We start from the raw sequence: 20,786 nt of genomic DNA, 5'->3' as shown, positions 1-20,786 counted from the left end.
CTCTTGATCACTATCCACAGAGCCATTTAAATAATAACACTACTATTACTAGTACTCCTACTACTACTACTACAAATGATAACTTATATTGGTTTCAAATTTTGGCAGAAGGCTAGTGATTTGGGGGGGGGGCGGCGGGGTAAGTCAATTGCATCCACCCCCAGTGCTCAACTGGTACTTGTTTTATCAACCCCGAAAGGGATGACGGGCGAAGTCGACCTCTGCGGATTTTGAATTCAGAACGTAAAGGCAGACGAAATGCCATCGAGCATTTTGCCCGGCATGCTAACAATTCTTTTCTACTCTAGGCACAAGGCCTGATATTTTGGGGGAGTGGGGCCAGTCGGTTAGATCGATCCCCAGTACACAACTGGTACTTGATTTATTGACCCCGAAAGGATGAAAGGCAGTCGACCTCAGCGGAATTTGAACTCGAATACCGCTAAGCATTTTGCCTGGTGTGCTAACAATTCTGCCAGCTCACCACCTTAATGATAATAATAATAATAATCCTTTCTACTGTAGGCACAAGGCCTGAAATTTTTTTAGTGGATGAGGCTAATCGATTACATCGACTCCACCCCACCCCACCCTCCATCCCAGTAGTCATCTGCTACTTATTTCATCGCCCCCCAAAAGGATGAAAGGCAAAGTTGACCTTGGTGGAATTTGAACTTAGAAGCATTTTGTCCAACATGGTAATGATTCTGCCAGTTCATTACCTTAGTAAAAATAATAATAATAATAATATGGGCTACAGCAAATATTCTGCTCAATACCACAGATTTGCTTGTCGTTTGTTTGACCATAACCAGTTGAGCATGTCCCCTAGTACTTATTCTATCAGTCTCTTTTGCCAAACTGCTAAGTTACAGAGATGTAGACACACCGACACTAAGTTGTCAAGTGGTGATGGGACAGGGCATCCAGCTGTAGAAACTCTACCAAATCAGATTGTTGGCTGGTGTTGCCATCCGGTTTCACCAGTCCTCAGTCAAATCGTCCAACCCATGATAGCATGGAAAGCGGACGTTAAACGATGATGATGACGATATATATATATATATATATATATATATACATATATAACGGGGTTCTTTCAATTTCTGCCTACCAAATCCACTCACTAGACTTTGGTTGGCCTGAGGCTTTAGTGGAAGAAACTGCCCAAGGTGTGACGCTGTGGGACTAAGCTCAGAACCATATGGTTGGAAGGCAAGCTTCTTACTAAACAGCCATGTCTGCACCTATATCTAAATCATCTCCATGCTCGAATCAAGTGGTCCTGGTTCATTTTGGACATTACTCTGACTATGGCAGCTTTCAAAGAATCTTTAATGTTATGGGCATGTTCGTTGACCTCTCTCTCAACAACGCTCCACATCTAATAGTCCAATGGATTGAGATCTGGGGAATTAGGAGGCCAAATGTTAGGGGTTATGTGATCCTGAAAATTTTCAGTCATCCATTCTTGTGTTACTAGAGCAATGTGTAATAGTGCAGAGTCTTACTGAAATACATATGGCCTTCCATTGCATACACTGTCTATTCAGGGCTTAACAATTATTTCCAGGACCTTAATGTAGGTGGCAGAGTTAATTCTAAGGCCTTGTGGAAAGAAGTAAGGAGGCATCACATATCCTTCATTGCTGACAGCCCCTAAAACCATGACAGTTGCGGGAAATTTTGTATGCATAACATATGAAACTGCCGAAGGGTCTGCAGATAACCATCTGTCATTTCTTCTGTTAATTTTTTGATCTTGGTCAGAGTTTTTCTCGTTTGAGAAAAAACAAATCAAATCTTTTTCTGCTGGATTTTTCAGTTTGTTTAAGAGACTTTTAGATCTGATGTGATTTTCTTTTGCTTTTTCTGACAAATTGACCTTTCCTCATCATATAAGACTTATATATCTGATGTCTTCATGGACAACATTCCTGACTGTTCCTTCTGACACATGGAGATCTTTTGCAATTGACCTCATCGACTTTCTGGGATTGTAATCAATGGTTTGTTGAACTTGCTGGATAAATTCAGGTGTTCTGATGATTTCAGAGCATTTAGAATGCTTTTCATGCTTTGATACTGGTGACACAAGCCACAATAACAGCATGCCTCTTCGTTTCTTGATTAAGCTGAGCTTCTGCCATTATTATTTTCTGAAACAAAGATTATACAGAATTAGCAAAAAATGCAGCAATGACCCCCCTGTATATGTAGGTGCAGGAGTGGCTGTGTGGTAAGAAGCTTGCTTCCCAACCACATGGTTCCAGGTTCAGTCCCACTGCGTGGCACCTTTGGCAAGTGTCTTCTGTTATAGCCTCGGGCTGACCAAAGCCTTGTAGATTTGGTAGATGGAAACTGAAAGAAGCCTGTGGTATATATGTATATGTTTGTATGTCTGTGTTTGTCCCCCCACTATCACTTGACAACCAATGTTGGTGTGTTTACGTCCCCGTAACTTAGCGGTTCGGCAAAAGTATCCAATGGAATAAGTCCTGGGGTCGATTTGTTCCACTAAAGGTGGTGCTCCAGCACGGCCACAAACAGATAAAAGACTATATATACACATGAAATGATGTATATATATGTCTATGTATGCAAGTATGTGTGATGGGTACACACACATATATAGACTAAACAGGAAGATGTAAGAAAGCTACACACCTTAGCTCAGTGAAAGAAAGGTAGACTTATATTGAATAGTGAAGGTGGAGTGATAATATGGGGGTGGGGTGGAGGAGGAGAGGAAGAATATAAGTAAACAGGTAGGTGGTGGGGGAATTGGGGGGGGGGCGAGTATATAGTCAGAGGAATTAACCAAATAGCACAGGTGGTAGTTGTAGTGGTGGTGGTGGTGGTTGAAAGCTATATTTAATTGCCCAGGTAATGGAGACAAGCTGGGTTCCAAATTACTTCGTCTGTGTGTGTATGTGTGTCTTACTCTCTTCTTGCTTTACCTCAGTCTTCTAACATTTTGTTGTGTATCATTCAAAAATAAGAGATACATGTTACCTGAAGCCATTGTAGAAGATGCTTGCTCAAGGTACTGTGCGCTAGGACTGAAGCTGAAACCACATGACTGAGAAATGAGTTTCTTAACCACACAGCCACACCTGTACCTATTCCTAATTCCATTGGTAATAATTATTCCAAGCAGCAAGTAGTGTTTATATATATATATATATATATATATATGTTGCCAGTACCGCCTGACTGGCCTTCGTAGGATTTTCGAGCGAGATCGTTGCTAGTGCCCCTGGACTGGCTCTTGTGCAGGTGGCACATAAAATACACCATTTTGAGCGTGGCCGTTGCCAGTACCACCTGACTGGCCTTCGTGCGGGTGACACGTAAAAGCACTCACTACACTCTCAGAGTGGTTGGCGTTAGGAAGGACATCCAGCTGTAGAAACTCTGCCAAATCAGATTGGAGCCTGGTGTAGCCATCTGGTTTCACCAGTCCTCAGTCAAATCGTCCAACCCATGCTAGCATGGAAAGCGGACGTTAAACGACGATGATGATGATGATGATGAGATATATATATATATATATATATATATAAATATAAATGTATGTATGTATTTATTGCTTTTTATCTTGTTTTGGTCATTAGACTGTGGCTATGCTGGGGCACCACCATGAAGAATGTTAAGTCATATGTATCAACCCAAGTACTTATTTTTTAAAAAGCCTGGTACTTATTCTATCAGTCTCTTTTGCTGCGCTGCTAAGTTATGAGGACATAAACACACCAACACCAGTTGTCGAGTGGTAATGGGGAGACAAACATGCATAGATAGATGCATATATATATATATATATATATATATATATATATATATACGACGGTCTTCTTTCAGTTTCCATTTAGCAAATCCACTCACAAGGCTTTGGTTGACCCAAGGCTATAATAGAAGACATTTGCACAAGATGCCATGCAGTGGGACTGAACCCGGAACCATGTGGTTGGTAAGCAAGCTTCTTACCACACATCCACAACTGCACCTATATATATTTACTCTTACTTGTTTCAGCCTTTTGAGACTGTGGCCATGCTGGAGCACTGCCTTTTAGTCGAGCAAATCGACCCCAGGACTTATTCTTTAGAAGCCTAGTACTTATTCTTTCGCTCTCTTTTGCCGAACCGCTAAGTTACGGGGACATAAACACACCAGCATTGGTTGTCAAGCGATGTTGGGGGAACAAACACACACATACAAACATATACACACACATACATATATATATATATATATATATATATATATATATACATATATACAACGGGCTTCTTTCAGTTTCCGTCTACCAAATCCACTCACAAGGCTTTGGTCGGCCCGAGGCTATAGTAGAAGACACTTGCCCAAGATGCCGCGCAGTGGGACTGAATCCGGGACCATGTGGTTGGTAAGCTAGCTACTTACCACACAGCCACTCCTATGCAGTCCTCGGGGATATTCAGCGTGACACAGAGTGTAACAAGGCTGACCCTTTGAATTACAGGCATAACAGAAACAGGAAGTAAGAGTATATATATATATATATATATATTATCTTTTTTATTTTATATTTTACTTGTTTCAGTCAGACTACAGCCATGCTTGGGCACTGCTTTGAAGAAGATTTCGTTTTCCCAAATAACTGGGGAGTACACGGCCATGCCTGCAGCACATATTAGATGAAGTTGGTAACTTCAGACACCTAAGTGTACTAATTAGCCGTAGTTATTTACGGGTGTTGTGAAAATGATGTAACCAGAGTAAAAAGTGAGAATACTATTTCTTCTTGTGGAAACTGAGAGCTGCTTGCATGAGTAAAGCTCTGGTGGTGTAGTGCTTACGTTACATGGTATGAAAGTATGACTATAGGCGCAGGCATGGCTGTGTGGTAAGAAGCTTGCTTCCCAATCACATGGTTCCAGGTTCAGTCCCACTGCGTGGCACCTTTTTTTTTATTAAGCATAAGTAGTCTGGGAACCTTTTGATACCTCCTCATACATCTGAACCAAAATATATATATAAATATATATTTTTATTTATATTTTTATATATATTTATATATATATCTATTGCGTCATCCCATAAATAATGTGGTTTTTCATACTTCTATTTTTCAAAATTAATATAAACAAAGTTGTTTTCTAATCTAAAATATACTCTCCTTCATTTTCCACAATGCTCTTCCATCTGTCTGGTAGACTTGCAAAGCCCCCACTTCCAAAATTCACTTGCCTGTGATGGAAAATACTACTCCTGTACTGTTCTGACCTCCTCTGCAGAATTCATATTTTTTTCTGTCCAAATGAAGAATGTGGAATAAATGATAGGCAGGTGTGTTAAATATGAGTGTTATGATCCTCACAAAGTGGATAACAATAATTTGAATTGAAGAAAAGAGCAGTCAAATTAATGTTGAATGAACATCATTTATTTCGAATTACATACAAAAGTTTAAACAATTCGGGCAACCTCTTCATCAGGCATTGTAATCACAATCAAGTTTTATATAAATTCCTCAATATATATGGATGTTTGATAAATATATTTGATGCCTCAGTCTCCATGTCTGTGTCTATCTCTCCCACCCTCTCTCTCATCCTCTCTTTGTCTCTCTTTCATATCTTCCTCTCCTCGTCCTTTCCTCTTTCTCTGTCCGTCTATCCGCTGTCCCTTTCTCGATGCTTTCTCCCTTCCCACCCAGTTCCATTGACCAATTGACCAACCTTTCTCTTATCTCTGACAGAGTGGCTAGCCCAGAATGGATATCTGGACAAGATATGGTATTTGAAAGTCCACATCCTCAGTTAAACAGTCGCTCTAGGAAGACACTCAGGTGAGATAGGCACAGACGAGGAGGTGATGTTGTCATCTCTCTCTCTTTCTATCTCTCTCTCCTTCTATCTCTCTCTCTCTGTTTTTCTGTCTCTTCTCTTATAATTACATTTCCTTTGACTCTGTCTGTTTGCCTGCCTGTTTGTCTGTCTGTCTCTTGTCTTTATTTTTTCATCTCTACTCTTTTTCTTTTCCTTTCTCCTATTCTTCAACTGTTTCTTGCTTTGAAATGAAACCCTGGTTGCTTGTCTCAAATTGTGACTGATTCCTTTGTTGATGACGACGTCGACAACAACAAGGGCAATGGTGCTGCCCCTTCCAGTTTTCACCACCATTTCCAGTACTTAGATTTTGGTATTGTTTTGCATTCATCATCGGCATCAGCAGCAGCAATAAAATTTAGTTGGTTCCATTTTCTTCTTTTTCTCGTCAGCCAATTGACCAAATAAAGATTCCCTTATTTACATTCGACAGATATTTGTCCCCATCTTGTTTGTTGTTAACACAATGTTTCGGCTGATGTACCCTCCAGCCTTCTTCAGGTGTCTTGGGGGAAATTTCGAACCTGGGTTCTCATTTCTAAGGTATTCTTCAATGTTGTTGTTATTATTATTGTTATTATTGTTCAGGTCACTGCTTGGTCGGAATCTTGGGGTTAGTAGCCCACACTCTTAACCACTACCCCATATGCCCGTGAGCTTTTTTTTTTTTTTTTGAAGTCTAATGTCGGCTCCGTACCAATTAGATAATACAGTTCTATATTTAAGAGATGAGGAATTATGTACATTATTTACATTCGTCGGATACCCACGGGCAAATGGCGTAGTGGTTAAGAGCGTGGGCTTCTGAGTCCGATTCCAAGCAGTGACCTGAACAATAACATCGAAGAATACCTCAGGAATGAGAAGCCAGGTTCGAAATTTCCCCAAGACACCTGAAGAAGGCTGGAGGGTATATCAGCCGAAACGTTGTTAACAACAAACAAGATGAGGACAAATATCCGTCAAATGTAAATAATTCCTCATCTCTTAAATATAGAACTAAAGATTCCCTTTCGAGATCCTTGTTCTAGTATTAGTTGTTGTTGTTACAGCTGTAGTCATTGTTATTACAGTAGTGGTAATAGTAGTGGTAGTGGTAATAGTAGTGGTGGTGGTAGTAGTAGTGGTGGTAGTGGTGGTGGTAATAGTAGTAGTGGTAGTAGTGGGAGTAGTAGTGGTAGTAATAGTAGTAGTGGTAGTAGTAGCGGTAATAGTAGTAGTGGTAATAGTAGCAGTAGTAGTGGTAATAGTAGTAGTAGCAGTAGTAGCAGTAGTAGTAGCAGTAGTAGTAATAGTAGCAGTAGTAATAGTAATAATAGTAGTTGCAGTAGTAGTAGTAGTAATAGTAGTAGTAATAATAGTAGTAGTAATAATAGTAGTAATAGTAGTAGTAATAGTAGTAGTAATAGTAGTAGTAGTAGTCGTAAAAGTAATAGTACAATAGTAGTAGTAAAAGTAGTGGTAGTGGTAGTAATAGTAAAAGTAGTAGTAGTAGTAAAAGGCTGACCAAAGCCTTGTGAGTGCATTTGGTAAATAGAAACTGAAAGAAGTCTATAATAAATATATATATATATATATATAGTACTAGGGGAAAAAAAACCCCCAAGGTTTATGAACTCATCGATGAAAATCCACTGTCACATATAGAAAACATTTATAGTTAAAAGTATAATATAACACAAAGCAAATATCATAAGATCAAGATAATAAAATGACTACACGTGTTTCGTAACCAATTTTCAAATATAAAGAAATTTAAATCGATTAAAATCGATTAAAACTATCAAAAATCAATTCTATTCAAAATTATAGCTAATCTTCAGGTCAAAATACAACAATAATAATAATAAATGAATGTATATATCAACCAACAATAAATAACAAATGAATGTATATAAAATACTTATATATATAGATAGAAAAATATTATTGAAATATCAAAATAATAACCATTCCATAATTGATCCTACATCCATTATAAAATAATCTAATAAGTATATTATATATAAAAACCAACTAAACAAATTTTTTCATTTAAAATGCAATTTGAACGAAGTTTAAGGTTAAAATAAAAAAGATATTATTTGCACATATTTAAATGATGCAATAGTTTAAGCTAGGCTATTTATGATTAAAAACATTTATTTGTAATACGTCTAGTGAAAATATTCCGTATAGTATAGGAAATTAACATAAAAAGACTAGGTATTTATCACATAAAACAGTATTAATCGAAAATATTTTAACCTTAATCAAATCGAAGTCTTATATTAGGCTAAAATGGTACTCTAATTTCAAAATAATTTAGTGTTAAATGAGGTATCGATTAAAATTATCATTAAAAATCAATTGAATAATAAAAAAAAATACAAGAATATTTATACATTCCTAATAATAATATAACTTCGTAAACAAAGTAAACAATATACAAATCAAAATGTTATTATATTTCAAACTGAAACTTAGATGTAAAAGTCAAAATTCGAGGTTAATTAGAAATAAAAATATGAATGAAAGATTAAGCTTAATGAAAGATTAAGCTTAAGTCATAGTAAAAAACCCATTAACAATATTATAAACAAAGAAAAAGGTTAGTTATTTATATCATAATATAGAATGAAATATTAAACAATATTAATCGAAAATATTACAAATCTAATCAAATCGAAGTCGTATTTCGGTTAAAATGATACTCTCACTTCTAAATAATTTATTGTTAAAAAAGGTATTGATTAAAAATCAATTGAATAATATAAAAATACAACTTAATTTAATTTTAATTTTTAATAAATGGATTTTAATTGAGTTTTTACCTGTAATTTTGGATTTTATCCCTAATATTATTATTATAATATATATATATATATATACATACATACATTCAATCCAGGGCAATTTGTCTTGCCTAGTCTATGGTTTTCAGGGGTTTTAATGCCCAGCGTTATTAGGGAGTCTCCCTAAATGCTGTCCTGCAGTGAATTTGACGAATAAAGAAACCACATACATAGTGTATATGTGATAGATAATGTTTTTTGCTTCCCAACCACATGGTTCCAGGTTCAGTCCCACTGCGTGGCACCTTGGGCAAGTGCCTTCTACTATATCCTCGGGCTGACCAAGGCTTTGTGAGCGGATTTGGTAGGCGGAAACTAAAAGAAGCCTGTCATATATATGTATGTATATATCTATGTGTGTGTGTGTCTTTGTGGCTACATTTGTCCTCCCTCCATCCTGGTTGACAACCGGTGTTGGTATGTTTATGTCCCCATAGCTTAGCAGTTCAGCAAAAGAAACCAAGAGAATAAGTACTAGGCTTAAAAATAAGTCCTAGGGTCAATATGTTTGATTAAAACCCTTTAAGCCACTGCTCCAGCATGGCCACAGTGAAATGACAAACAAGTAAAAGAACACACACACACACACACACACACACACACACACACACACACACACACATATATATATAGGTGTGTGTGTATTTGTCCCCAACAACTGCTTGACAACTGGTGTTGGTGTGTTTACGTCACCCCCCCCCCCCCATAAAAGAGAATGATAGAATAAATTCCAGGCTTTACAAAAATTAAGTTGGATTGATTTGCTTGACTAAAACTCTTCCAGGTAGTGCCCCAGCATGGCCGCAGTCTCATGACTGAAACAAGTAAATGTTAAAATGTAAACACGAGTCGATATTCTGTAGATGAGGACTAATAGGCTGGAACTTGTCCACAGGTGTCCCTTGCCAACATACAAACATGATGATGATGATAATGATGTTGAATACATAGGTGGTTGTCTGTGTTGTTATTGTTTGTTTTTTAATGTTAATTCCGATCTTTTCCTTTTGTTTTTTTTCTCCTCCATTTTTCTTATTTTTCTAACTTCCTTAGAGATTTAACTACAAACAAATATTGTTAATCTATTAATCTATTTGGAATGGTGAGCTGGGAGAATCAGCACATCAGACAAAATGTTTAGTGGGTTTTTTTTGTTTTTGTCTGATTCATTCCATTTGGAGTTCCAATTCCACCAATGTTGACTTTTGAATACAGAAGTGATCAAAGACCTCCAGCTCCTGGAGTTCAGTAACACGAATTGGCCAATGTGTGTTGCTGTATCTCCAGAAGCTGGCGGCCTCCAATCGCTTCTGTATTTGTCTTCTCCTACTGCATATCGCATACCGTATTTTGAACTGATAACTTTACGCTCACCGCGGTTTCTCACTTCTTGAGGGAACGCTTCTGACAAGGAGACTACAGTGGTTTGGTCATGCATTGTGGTGCCCTCATGATGAACTTGTCCAGAAGGCTGTAGCACCAGATCTTCCCCTCCCCGGGTTGGTGTAAGCAGATGAGGGTGGTCAGCTGAAAACGTGGCCCATGACAGTAAAAACTGATATGGAGCTTGTTGCCACTTTTCAAGTCTTTGGCGTTCATTGCTGGAACCAAGAATGGCCTCAACACACTGTAGAGTCAGTTGCCAATAGACATGCTGAGAGGGTCATGACCTGGAGTCAATTCAACTGGCATTTTACCAGCCACTGGGCCACCCACTGGGCCACCCACTGGAAAAATGTTTAGCCTTCTACTTTAAGTTTTGATCAGTAATATTCTTTTTCCTGATTTCACTTTATGAAACAGTGGCCATGCTGTGGCAACACCTTGTAAAGTGCAGTCAATTTCATCATCAGGCAAGCGTGTAATTTGAACTCCTGGATTCAAAATATGAAGAGGTGTAAGCCAATTGTCACACAGTATACGTATCTGATGCTCTACTCACTATCATTCGCCTGCTAATTTTTAAAATTTCTTTGTTCAGTTGTTTGTTTATTTCCAATATCTGTGTTACATAAAAAAATTAACAATGATATTTTTTTCTTTTTATTCTTGCAGTATTGCTGCCGTGACCCGTTCTTCAACGAAAACTTCTGTCGTCAAAGACAATTCCATTCCAGTCGCTGATTTTTACGCTGAATCGATATTTTCGCCACCGGGTGTCAAAACCCGACAACGCCGTCAATCAATGTATGTGCAAAAGCAAGTCCCAAATGTCTCGTTTTCAGTTACGAAACAGGACGTGACGTTCTCCGAAACAAGCTCGTTGACTTCTTCCAAGGTGACCAACGTCTCGAGTCGCACCATAACAACCGTCCAGCAGACAAAGTCATCTTCGCAGATGTCTGCTCTGGTTGGCAGTGACCAGGCGGTCGAAGGACTGGCAGGCGAGAAGGAGACAATCAGTGAAGAAATCAGCAACATCATTAATAACCTTCGCGACTCAAATCGCAAGCGCAAGTCTGATGTGCAGTCACTGGAGACTTCTGACGTCAAAGAAAAAGTGCCAAAACCTTCAAAGACACTGGAAGAAGAGAAATTGTCTCTGGTTAGGAGTTTGTCGTTGAAGGAGAGGTCCAAAGAGAATGTTTCGACAGCGGGAAGCGAAGACATAACCAAATTAGTTACTGTGGATATCGTTTCCGAAGAACTGGAAGCCGCTGCAGTAGAAGAAGAAGAGGTTCCGCCCGATATACAAGATAATTCCAGTAAAGCTAAGAAAAGCACACCACAGAAGAAGAAGCCTGGAAGAAAAAGCAAGTCTCCCGCTGCTAAAACAAAGACAACCAGGACACGGAAGACAAGTACTTCGAAGGCCAAAAACCAAGAAACCGATTCTGAAGAAGTAGCAACGGTTGAAGTGGTTGTAGATAGCAGCAGTACTACACCTGCAAGAAAGAAAAGGGGCGCGACGCCAGTAAAAGCAAAAGCGAGCAGTAAAGGGGCAAAGAGAAGTACCACTCCTAAAAGACAAGCAAGTGCACCAAGCAAGGAATTGGTTGTAGAAGCCATTGCTCCAGTCAAGAAAGAAAGGAGATCACGATCAGTGGGGCCGAAGAGTAAAAGAAAAGTAGATGAGGTGCCGGCAGACAAAGCAGACGAGGGTGCCGCTTCGGTTGAAACGAAAGAAACATCTAAAAAGGGCTCCCGTTCACGTAAAAGTACTCCTCAAGCTGAAGGGTCTCAAAAATCTTCTGTAAAAGGCTCACGTAAGAAATCGACTTCAAGGAAATCAACTCCAGTGAGAAAGGCAACCCCTACGAAAAAGCGTACTCCGAGAAAGGCTACTCCGTCTAGAGAACGAAAGGCTACTCCCACAAGAAAGGCCACCCCCACGAGGAAGGCCACTCCCACAAAGAGTGCCACACCCACAAGAAAGACTGCTCCTGCTAAGAAAGCCACTGCATCTAGGGAAGCAACTCCTGCCAGAAAAGCCGATACTCCTGTCAGAGAGGTTACTCCTGCTAGAAAATCTGCCACTCCACCCCGAGAAAGTACTCCTGCTAGAAAATCTGCCACTCCACCCCGAGAAAGTACTCCTGCAAGAAAGGCCACTCCTTCTAGAGAAGCAACTCCTGCTAGAAAGGGTACTCCTGCTAGAGAAGCAACTCCTGCTAGAAAGGCTACTGCTACTAGAAAGGGTACTCCTGCTAGAAAGGGTACTGATACTAGAAAGGGTACTCCTGCTAGAAAGGGTACTCCTACTAGAAAGGCCACACCTTCTCGAGAAACAAGCGTCGCGAGAAAATCGTCTCCAAAGAAGGTCACCCCTTCTAGGGAAGCTACACCTGCACGAAAGAGTACTGCTAGGAAAGCAACACCTTCCCGAGAAACTGCTTCTAGAAAGGCAACTGCTAAAAAGGGTAGTCCCATTAGGCAGTCAACACCTTCGAGAAAAAGTACCCCTGTTAGACAGTCAACACCTTCTAGGAGAGGATCTCCGGTCAAAGAGAAGACATTGCAACAGAAATCTAGTGGGAAGAAGTCACAGAAAACATCACGGTCTCGAAGCAAAACAAAGAGAGTCCACAAGCGTGCTTCTTCAAAGAAAGCCGGTAAGAAGAAAACAGTGCTGGCCACGCAGGAAAAAGAATCCTTGGCTACTGTTGGGGCTGATGAAAAAGCAGCAGCACCACCCCCACAAAAGACAACCACCAGTAGTAGCTCTTCTATGTCTACAATAATCACAGGTCTCTTTAAGCATTTCGCCCCAAGCCAGAAAAAGGCAAAAGTAGTTGAGTCCACCACCACAACAACGACAGTTGGTGGTTCCGTGGCTGCCGAGTCTGAAGTTAATACAGGGGAAGAGCCGAAAAGAAAGATACCAGAGGCAAGAAAACGTGCACTGATTTCTTCGCCTCTGGATTCCAGCACACCTGAGGTTCCCCAGGCTCCTAAAGCATCTTTCGTTAGCAGACTGAGAGATACAGCTTCAAGCCTGTCTCCATTTGCCTTGAGCAGGTCGTTCGAGTATAAGCGTGCTGTTGTGGCGTCGGCTAACAACAAAACTGTAGAGATTTCGCAGACGGTCACACATCCAGGAATGACCGCTGGCAAAGGATTAGATGAGACTGACCAGCCAACGTCAGCGGTACAACAGGTTGTTGAAATGAGCTCCACTCATGCAACAGTTGAAGAGGATGAAAGCAAACAGAAGCAAGGGGAAAAAGTTGTCGACACACGAGAAACGTATTATGAGTCCCAGGAATCAGAAATTGATGAGGGGTCGATCCTTGATAAGCTGGTTCATTATGAGTCACAACAGTCTGAGATAGAGGAGGTGGAAGCTGATAAGCAGAAACTTGTTCACTATGAGTCCCAGCATGACACTGAGGAAGAGTCCCAGGTTGAGACAGAAGATGACTCCCACGTTGAGATGGAGAATGAGGTGGAGGAAGAGTCACATGGTGTGGTGGCGAAAAAGACCCATGTTGAAGAAGCAGAAGAAGAAGAGGAAGAGTCATGTGATGTGGTGGGGAAAAGGACCTATGTTGAGGAAGAAGAGTCCCAGGTCGAGACAGAAGAAGAGTCACATGATGTGGTGAAGAAAAAGACCTATGTTGAGGAAGAAGAGTCCCAGGATGAGACAGAAGAAGAGTCACATGATGTGGTGGAGAAAAAGACCTATGTTGAGGAAGAAGAGTCCCAGGACGAGACAGAAGAGGAGTCACATGCAGTGGTCGAGAAAAAGACCTATGTTGAGGAAGAAGAGTCCCAGGACGAGACAGAAGAGGAGTCACATGAAGTGGTGAAGAAAAAGACCTATGTTGAGGAAGAAGAGTCCCAGGACGAGACAGAAGAGGAGTCACATGAAGTGGTGAAGAAAAAGACCTATGTTGAGGAAGAAGAGTCCCAGGACGAGACAGAAGAGGAATCACATGCAGTGGTGGAGAAAAAGACCTATGTTGAGGAAGAAGAGTCCCAGGTCGAGACAGAGAATGACTCCCAGGTGGAGTCTCAGGTTGAGTCCCAAATTGAAACAGAAGATGAATCCCTGCTTGAGATTGAAAACAAGACAGATGATGGTACTGCTGAAATATCCAATATCACTATGGATACAAGGGAGTTTGTTTCATCCGAAAGAAATGTAACCGTCCACTATGAGTCACAAGAGTCGGAATTGTTAACAGAGGAAGAAGATGATGGTTCCTGTGTGGTGAATGGTGTTGAAGAGGAAGGCAGTGAAGCCAAAGAAGGGGACGTAGGGAAAGGAAAAGAACATTATCTTGAACAGCATGTCGTTTGTGATTATGTCAAAGAACACCGTTTCACAGTCAACAACAAAGAGACTGACGACTCCTCACAAGAGCCCATCCGATCGAAAGGTGAAGACGAAGAAGAAGAAGAGGAGGAGGAAGAAACAAGGGGAAGGGTGTTGACTAGAAGACAAGCGGCAGCTGCAGCAACGAAAGGGTCGTCGTTGAGAGCAAAGAGAACAACAACAACAACAACAACGACAACAACGACAAGGAAATCGATGCTGGGTAAGAGAGGCGCCGAGAAAGTACTAGAAGATACTCCCTACGACTTGGAGCCGCCAAAGAAGATCTTCACCGAGGTGATGGATGAGGATGAAACGATGGAGATGGCAGACAAGGACGAAGAGGCGAACGCCCTCTTTGACTCGTATTACTCTGGCTACGGACTACGCTGCACCATCCTCTGATAACTCTATGCTCCCCCTGCTGTTTACATCTCAGCTCCCCCTGCTGTTTACATCTCAGCTCCCCTAAGACGCTGTTGGTAGAAACTGCCTTCCCCACTCTCCCATCTGATGCCTCGTTCCTCGGAGGTACCAAGTTCCATAAAATCCATTTTTATCTTTTTTGTCCCCCCCCCCTCTCGACAGACACCAAGGCAACAGCTGCATCATAAAATTTCCTCTCCCCTTTTTTTTATTGTAATTAAAATTATTTTTTTTTAGATGCAAGTATGTGCGTTTGTGTGTATGTGTGTGTGTGTGTGCAAGTGCGTGCACACACATGTAGGGTTTAATTTGTCGTCATTCCTTACTCTTTCTCCATGAAATGCCCTACAGCCACTACCATCATGCACCCTCTGCACACACAAACACACACTCATATGCACACATGGCCTGTGTATGCAAATATGCACATGTATGCATATACAAATATTCATACTTTGACATGTTCATGTGCGCTTGCTTGCTTGCATGGATGCACATATACACTTAGGTACACATACAAATATAGACATAGCTGCACTCCAACATGCACACACACATACACGTATGAATTCTATAACACATACACATACATCTATGGACACATGCATGCATATACAAGTACTCATAGTTTGATACGTTTGTGAAAGCTCACTGACATGAATGCATATGTGCACGTGTGCACACATGCAAATATAAATACAGCCACTCCTTAACATGTCCACACATGCATACATGTATTCTTTAAGATGCATGCATATACAAACAAGCATACTTCAACATGGTCACACCTCAACATGAACACACACACACACACATTCTTTAACACACACACGTATGACCACATGCATGCACTTAAACACCCATACAATTATAAATACAGTCACATCTCAACATGTGCACACATGCATGCATATACAAACATGCATACTTCAACATGGTCAAGCATATTTGCTCGCATTGCACGCACTCAAGCGCACATACAATTATCACACAGTTGCACCTCAACATGTACATACAGACACCATGTTTCTCAGGTGCATAGATACATGCATATGTTTTAGACACAGAAACATTATACACACAGCAAGCTGTGCGTATACTTCACTCATATTCCTTCCTAAATTTTGCATTGCAGCATCCTTTAACAATAAACATCCCTTGTCTGATGAGGGAGTTTTGACCCCTCCCCCCGACAAGCCAGCTTTAGGGGGGGGGGATCTGCCTGTGTGTTTTTTTGTTTTTTTTTTTCGTCCTCCACCTTTCTGCTCGCCTTTCCATGTCTCCTCCTGAAATGTTGTCTGCTGGCATTTCGGCATTTCACACATGTGTGGATATCATCAGAATGTGCCAAGAAAGACATTTTATTAAAAGAACTCTTTTTTTTTTTTTTTCTCCCTTCTTTTTTTTGGGGGGGTAGGGGAAGGAAGTGTCCTGAACAACCGAAACAAAAAAACAAGGAACGCCTACGAGAAAGTTTTCATCATTGTTACCCATTTATACTCTTCCTTGTTGTTGTCATTACTAACACTACTACCACCACCACCACCACCACCACTACTACTACTGATGCCACCACTATCATTGACAACATTAATACCATTGACATGATCACTAAAGCAAATCATATATATATATATATATACATACATACACTCACATATATATGTCCACACATATATGTATTTGTATATATATATACGTATGTGTACATATATATTTTTATATACATGTGTGTGTGTGTGTGTGTGTGTACATATATGTATGTGAACATATGTGTACTTGCATATATATTTGTGTGTATGTGCACGTGTATTTGCATATATGTGCACACACATATATATATACATACATACATACATACATTCTCACATATATGAGGTTGAGCCAAAATGTTAATTTGTCTTTTTTGATGGAAAATTAGACATAAATTTTAAGCATTAAGCAATTTATTTAATCAGTGATATAATTACTTCTGCTAGTTTTGGGGCAAATCCATTGTTTGCTGCTCAGAGTTTCCCGTCTTTATTGGTAAAGAACTCTACTGGGAGAATTTCTTTAGATCCACGGCAGAGATGGAAGTCTATCTATTCAGTAAATTTCAAAGAAACTGAGAAAGGCAGAAATCTGAAGATGCTAGGTTGGGCAAATATTGGCAAGTGTGAGAAAACTTCCAAGCCAAACCACCCCAAAACATCTGCAAAGAAGTGTGCCGTCTGGCATTGTTGTGATGGAAGACAATACTCTTATGATTAGTAAGTTCCGGATGCTTCTGGTGGATTGTAATGTTTAATTTGTGGAGCTGGTCACAGGACACATCTGAATTGATGATCTCGTTTGTGGGAAGAAGATCATAAAAGCCAACACCCTTCCATTCCCAACAGATTGACAGCATAATGTTCTTTTCAGTTGAGTACTCCTTGGAGGTTGTTTGTGGTTGTTCTCCACATTTTTACTTCACATTGTTGTACACGATCCATTTTTCTTCCCCGAATGCCATTCTCTTCAAAAAACAGGATCATTTACTTCATGCATCTGCTACAAATCGCAGATGGCCATTTGTTGGGCTGCATCCTCCTCATCCAATCGATGTGGAACTCAAACATCCAAGCCTTGCAGACATAACCAACTCAATGTAGATGGCTTTCAACACTCGATTCGAATATTTAGAGAATATCTGTGATGAGCCTAGTTATATAACAGGGCTTCGTCTCAGGTAACTTCTTTGTTGCTGTTAATCATAGTTGGCCAGCCAGAAATGATGTACATCTTCAATGGGAAAATTTCCCCATCAAAATCTTGCAAACCAGTTCTATCACATAACAGCATCCTCTCTGTACAACAGCACATGTCTTCCTAAAGGCTCTCATTGCTTTTGTGCATGACATATTGATCATGTTTGCATGCTTGAGATCAACCTGGAAATGCAGAACCAAAGCAAAATACAACCTGTTCTGTTCTGTCCCCGAGTTCATGTTGAACTATGTTAGTGTGCCAAGTATCTCTTTAGTGTACGTGTCCATAAGAAAAGGAAAGCAAACTGTGTTGGGGTATTAAACGAGTACACATGCGCAAAGGAAAAACAGCAAACGTTTTGGCCAACCCTATATATATACATATATATATATGTACGTCTGTATAAGTTTGAGTATGTATATACACACATACACATATACCCCTACGCATTAATACCAATCTTTTTGCTTTGGTTAAAGCTTTTTAATTTTAATTTTTTTTTAATTGCTTATTTTGTCGTCTAATCCATGTGTTCCTTCCACTTGGTACTACTTTACCTCTACCACCACCACCACCACATACAGTGTTTCATTCGCTCTGCTGAACACTTGGGGGCATGCTGTTAATAATACATTAGGTACGGCAGCCAAGAGGTCTCTGCTGTTTTGGGGTAAGGGACGTAACTCTGCTTGACTTACGACCACCTCTTTGCTTCAAGTCTGTTATTCACGAAGTTAGTGTGTGTGTGTGTGCATATATCTATATATATATATATATATATATATATATATATATACACATACATATACACACACACACACATATATATTTACACATACTCATACTCGTTCATGGCAACGCCTCTTTAAGCTGTTAGAGGCATGACAACAGTTTCGGCAGTCATTTTCATCCAACAAGAAACAATTTCTTGGAAGCATGCTGTTCCTTCATTTCAGCCATCACAAAATAAACAAAAGACCCACCCCATGACAGTAGGACAGCGCCCTATGACCGGTCGGCGGGACTGATGCCTGAGAATCACGTAAAGTGGTTTCTAGCGGCAGAAGCCTGAACTACAACAGGCTTTTAAACTAGAGAGAATGTTTCCAGTTACTTTTGGGTATCTCCTTGTATACAACGTACAATAAACCAACTACTTCCATCCTTCTGTCTTATCTGCTGTTTGCTAGCCTACAAGGTAAGTGCCACATGAGTAGTTCAGTGAAACAAACCTCTACTTAGAGCCAAGGTAAACTGTTCACAATGTTACACTAGATTCTCCATTGATAACTAGAGCAATTGTATTCTGTACTCCAGGGGTTGACAGGGCATGAAATTCCAGTATCTCTTCATTACAGCTTATTTTCCTTCATGTAGGTATTGTTACGAAATGTACCTTTATACTCTCATGGTACTTATAGATGGTCACCAAATGCTGTGAGCAATCAACGTTTCTGATGATAAATGTGGTCCTGTATGTATTTCAGGGATGTCACAAAATAGAAATTTCGCTCCTCGAGGATGTAGTAAGTGGTTTGGGGCGTGAACAGAAGTCTGAGTTGGCTTCGGTGTGTGGACATGATAATGATGGAAAACTTTGTACCAGTGAAAGGGATACAGCTCTCATTTGGTTTTTCTTATGTAGTAGCATACATACACACGTTATATATATATATATGTGTGTATATACATACATACATATATATGATATATATATTTTTAATGTGTGTGTGCCTGTATATATATTGATAATGTATGTGTGTGTGTATATATGTATATATCCATACACACACACACACACACACACATATATATATATATATATATATACACACACTTGCGTGCGTTTGTGGATAAGTTACATTTTTTTTTATTCAGAAACTTCATTGTTCCCATTTGTTTTTATATTTTATTTTTCAATATTTAAAAATAAATTTTTTGTTGACTTTTTGCTTTTCACTTGCAGCTAGGTACTAATTGTATACATTGATGTATGTGTGTATTATATATATATATATATATATATATATATACATGTATACACACATATATGTACATACTTACATCTACATGTGTATATATGCATATCAGGGTAGTATATATATATATATATATATACATACATACACACACACACTCAAACATATCTATATATGTATGTGCATATGTATTCAAGCATATACACACATACACATGAACATTTGTGTGTACGTGTGTGTATATATATATAACATGTACATGCACAAATGTTTGAAAGCAGACAAATTTTCCACCTCATTTTTTACGATAACAACAAGACTAGGTGTTGTAGTGTTCATGTTTCTCACGAATTTATCACCCAAATTCAAAACCTCTTATTAATAACATCGGCAACAGTAATAAAATATTTTATCCAATATTGCCATTTTCTGTTTTTTTTTTTTTGCTTCCAAAAGTTATCTCTCAGAGAAGTTGCTTCAAAGTTTCTTTCAGCCTCATCTTTGTTTTAATCAATTCTTGGAATTTTTCCCTGAAAGTTCATGGTAGGGATCCTAGCTGTAAATAAACATCAATAGCCAGCTGGAGGAGATGTTCTCCTGGGACTAAAAGCTACAGTAGCATTCACCCTTAGGGGTTAGCCGCATTTAAGTGGCAAATATACTTCACGTTGTCGTGCAGCTGTTGTTTATACCTCGTTCAGAGATTTAACATTGCTCATTTAACTTTTTCGAGATCAGTGAATTTTCGTCACTGGAAAAAGGATATATGTATTTGCATCGGGACCCCTTCGCATCGAAGATCGGTGATTGTCATGCGCTGACGAAGGGTAAATACCCAGAAACCCGGGTCCGTGCATATCACGTCAGGTCGACGATGGGAAAGATGACTTCCCTTTGCAAATACCGACAGGGCACAGAAAGTGTGTCAATAGCCAGCTGGAGGAGATGTTCTGCTAGGGCTACAAGCTACAGTAGCATTCACCCTTAGGGTTTAGCCGCATTTTAGTGGCAAATATACTTCACATTGTCGTGCAGAGATTTAACATTATGGAAATATTTTTTTCAATGCCACATGCTTTTCATAACAAATCATTCCTTTCACAGTTAAGGAGCACGAGAAATGAATTCCATCTATCCATTTTATCCGCCCACTGTTCCCTGTCGCCATTATAACCACTGA

The 20,786-nt window shown here is 39.6% G+C and overlaps 1 protein-coding gene across 6 annotated transcripts in view; it reads left to right on the top strand.

The window, feature by feature from the left end:
* LOC106867411 (uncharacterized) overlaps nt 1-20,025 on the top strand; it is a 76,700-nt gene extending 56,675 nt beyond the window's left edge. For 3 of the 6 annotated variants that reach the window (XM_089339956.1, XM_089339955.1, XM_014912277.3), the window contains 2 exons: nt 5,747-5,836; nt 10,766-20,025. In XM_089339956.1, coding sequence (XP_089196082.1) covers nt 5,747-5,836; nt 10,766-14,873 — 4,198 coding nt within the window. In that variant the 3' untranslated portion in view covers nt 14,874-20,025. The remainder of the gene's footprint in view (nt 1-5,746; nt 5,837-10,765) is intronic. The other 3 variants (XM_089339958.1, XM_089339957.1, XM_014912278.3) reach the window with 1 other exon arrangement.
* Nucleotides 20,026-20,786: the final 761 nt, after the last annotated feature.

The sequence above is a fragment of the Octopus bimaculoides genome, chromosome 22 (assembly GCF_046866305.1).
Source record: "Octopus bimaculoides isolate indiv1 chromosome 22, ASM4686630v1, whole genome shotgun sequence".
NCBI classification, from domain to species: Eukaryota; Metazoa; Mollusca; class Cephalopoda; order Octopoda; family Octopodidae; genus Octopus; species Octopus bimaculoides.
This window is presented reverse-complemented; position numbering and strand designations above follow the sequence as displayed.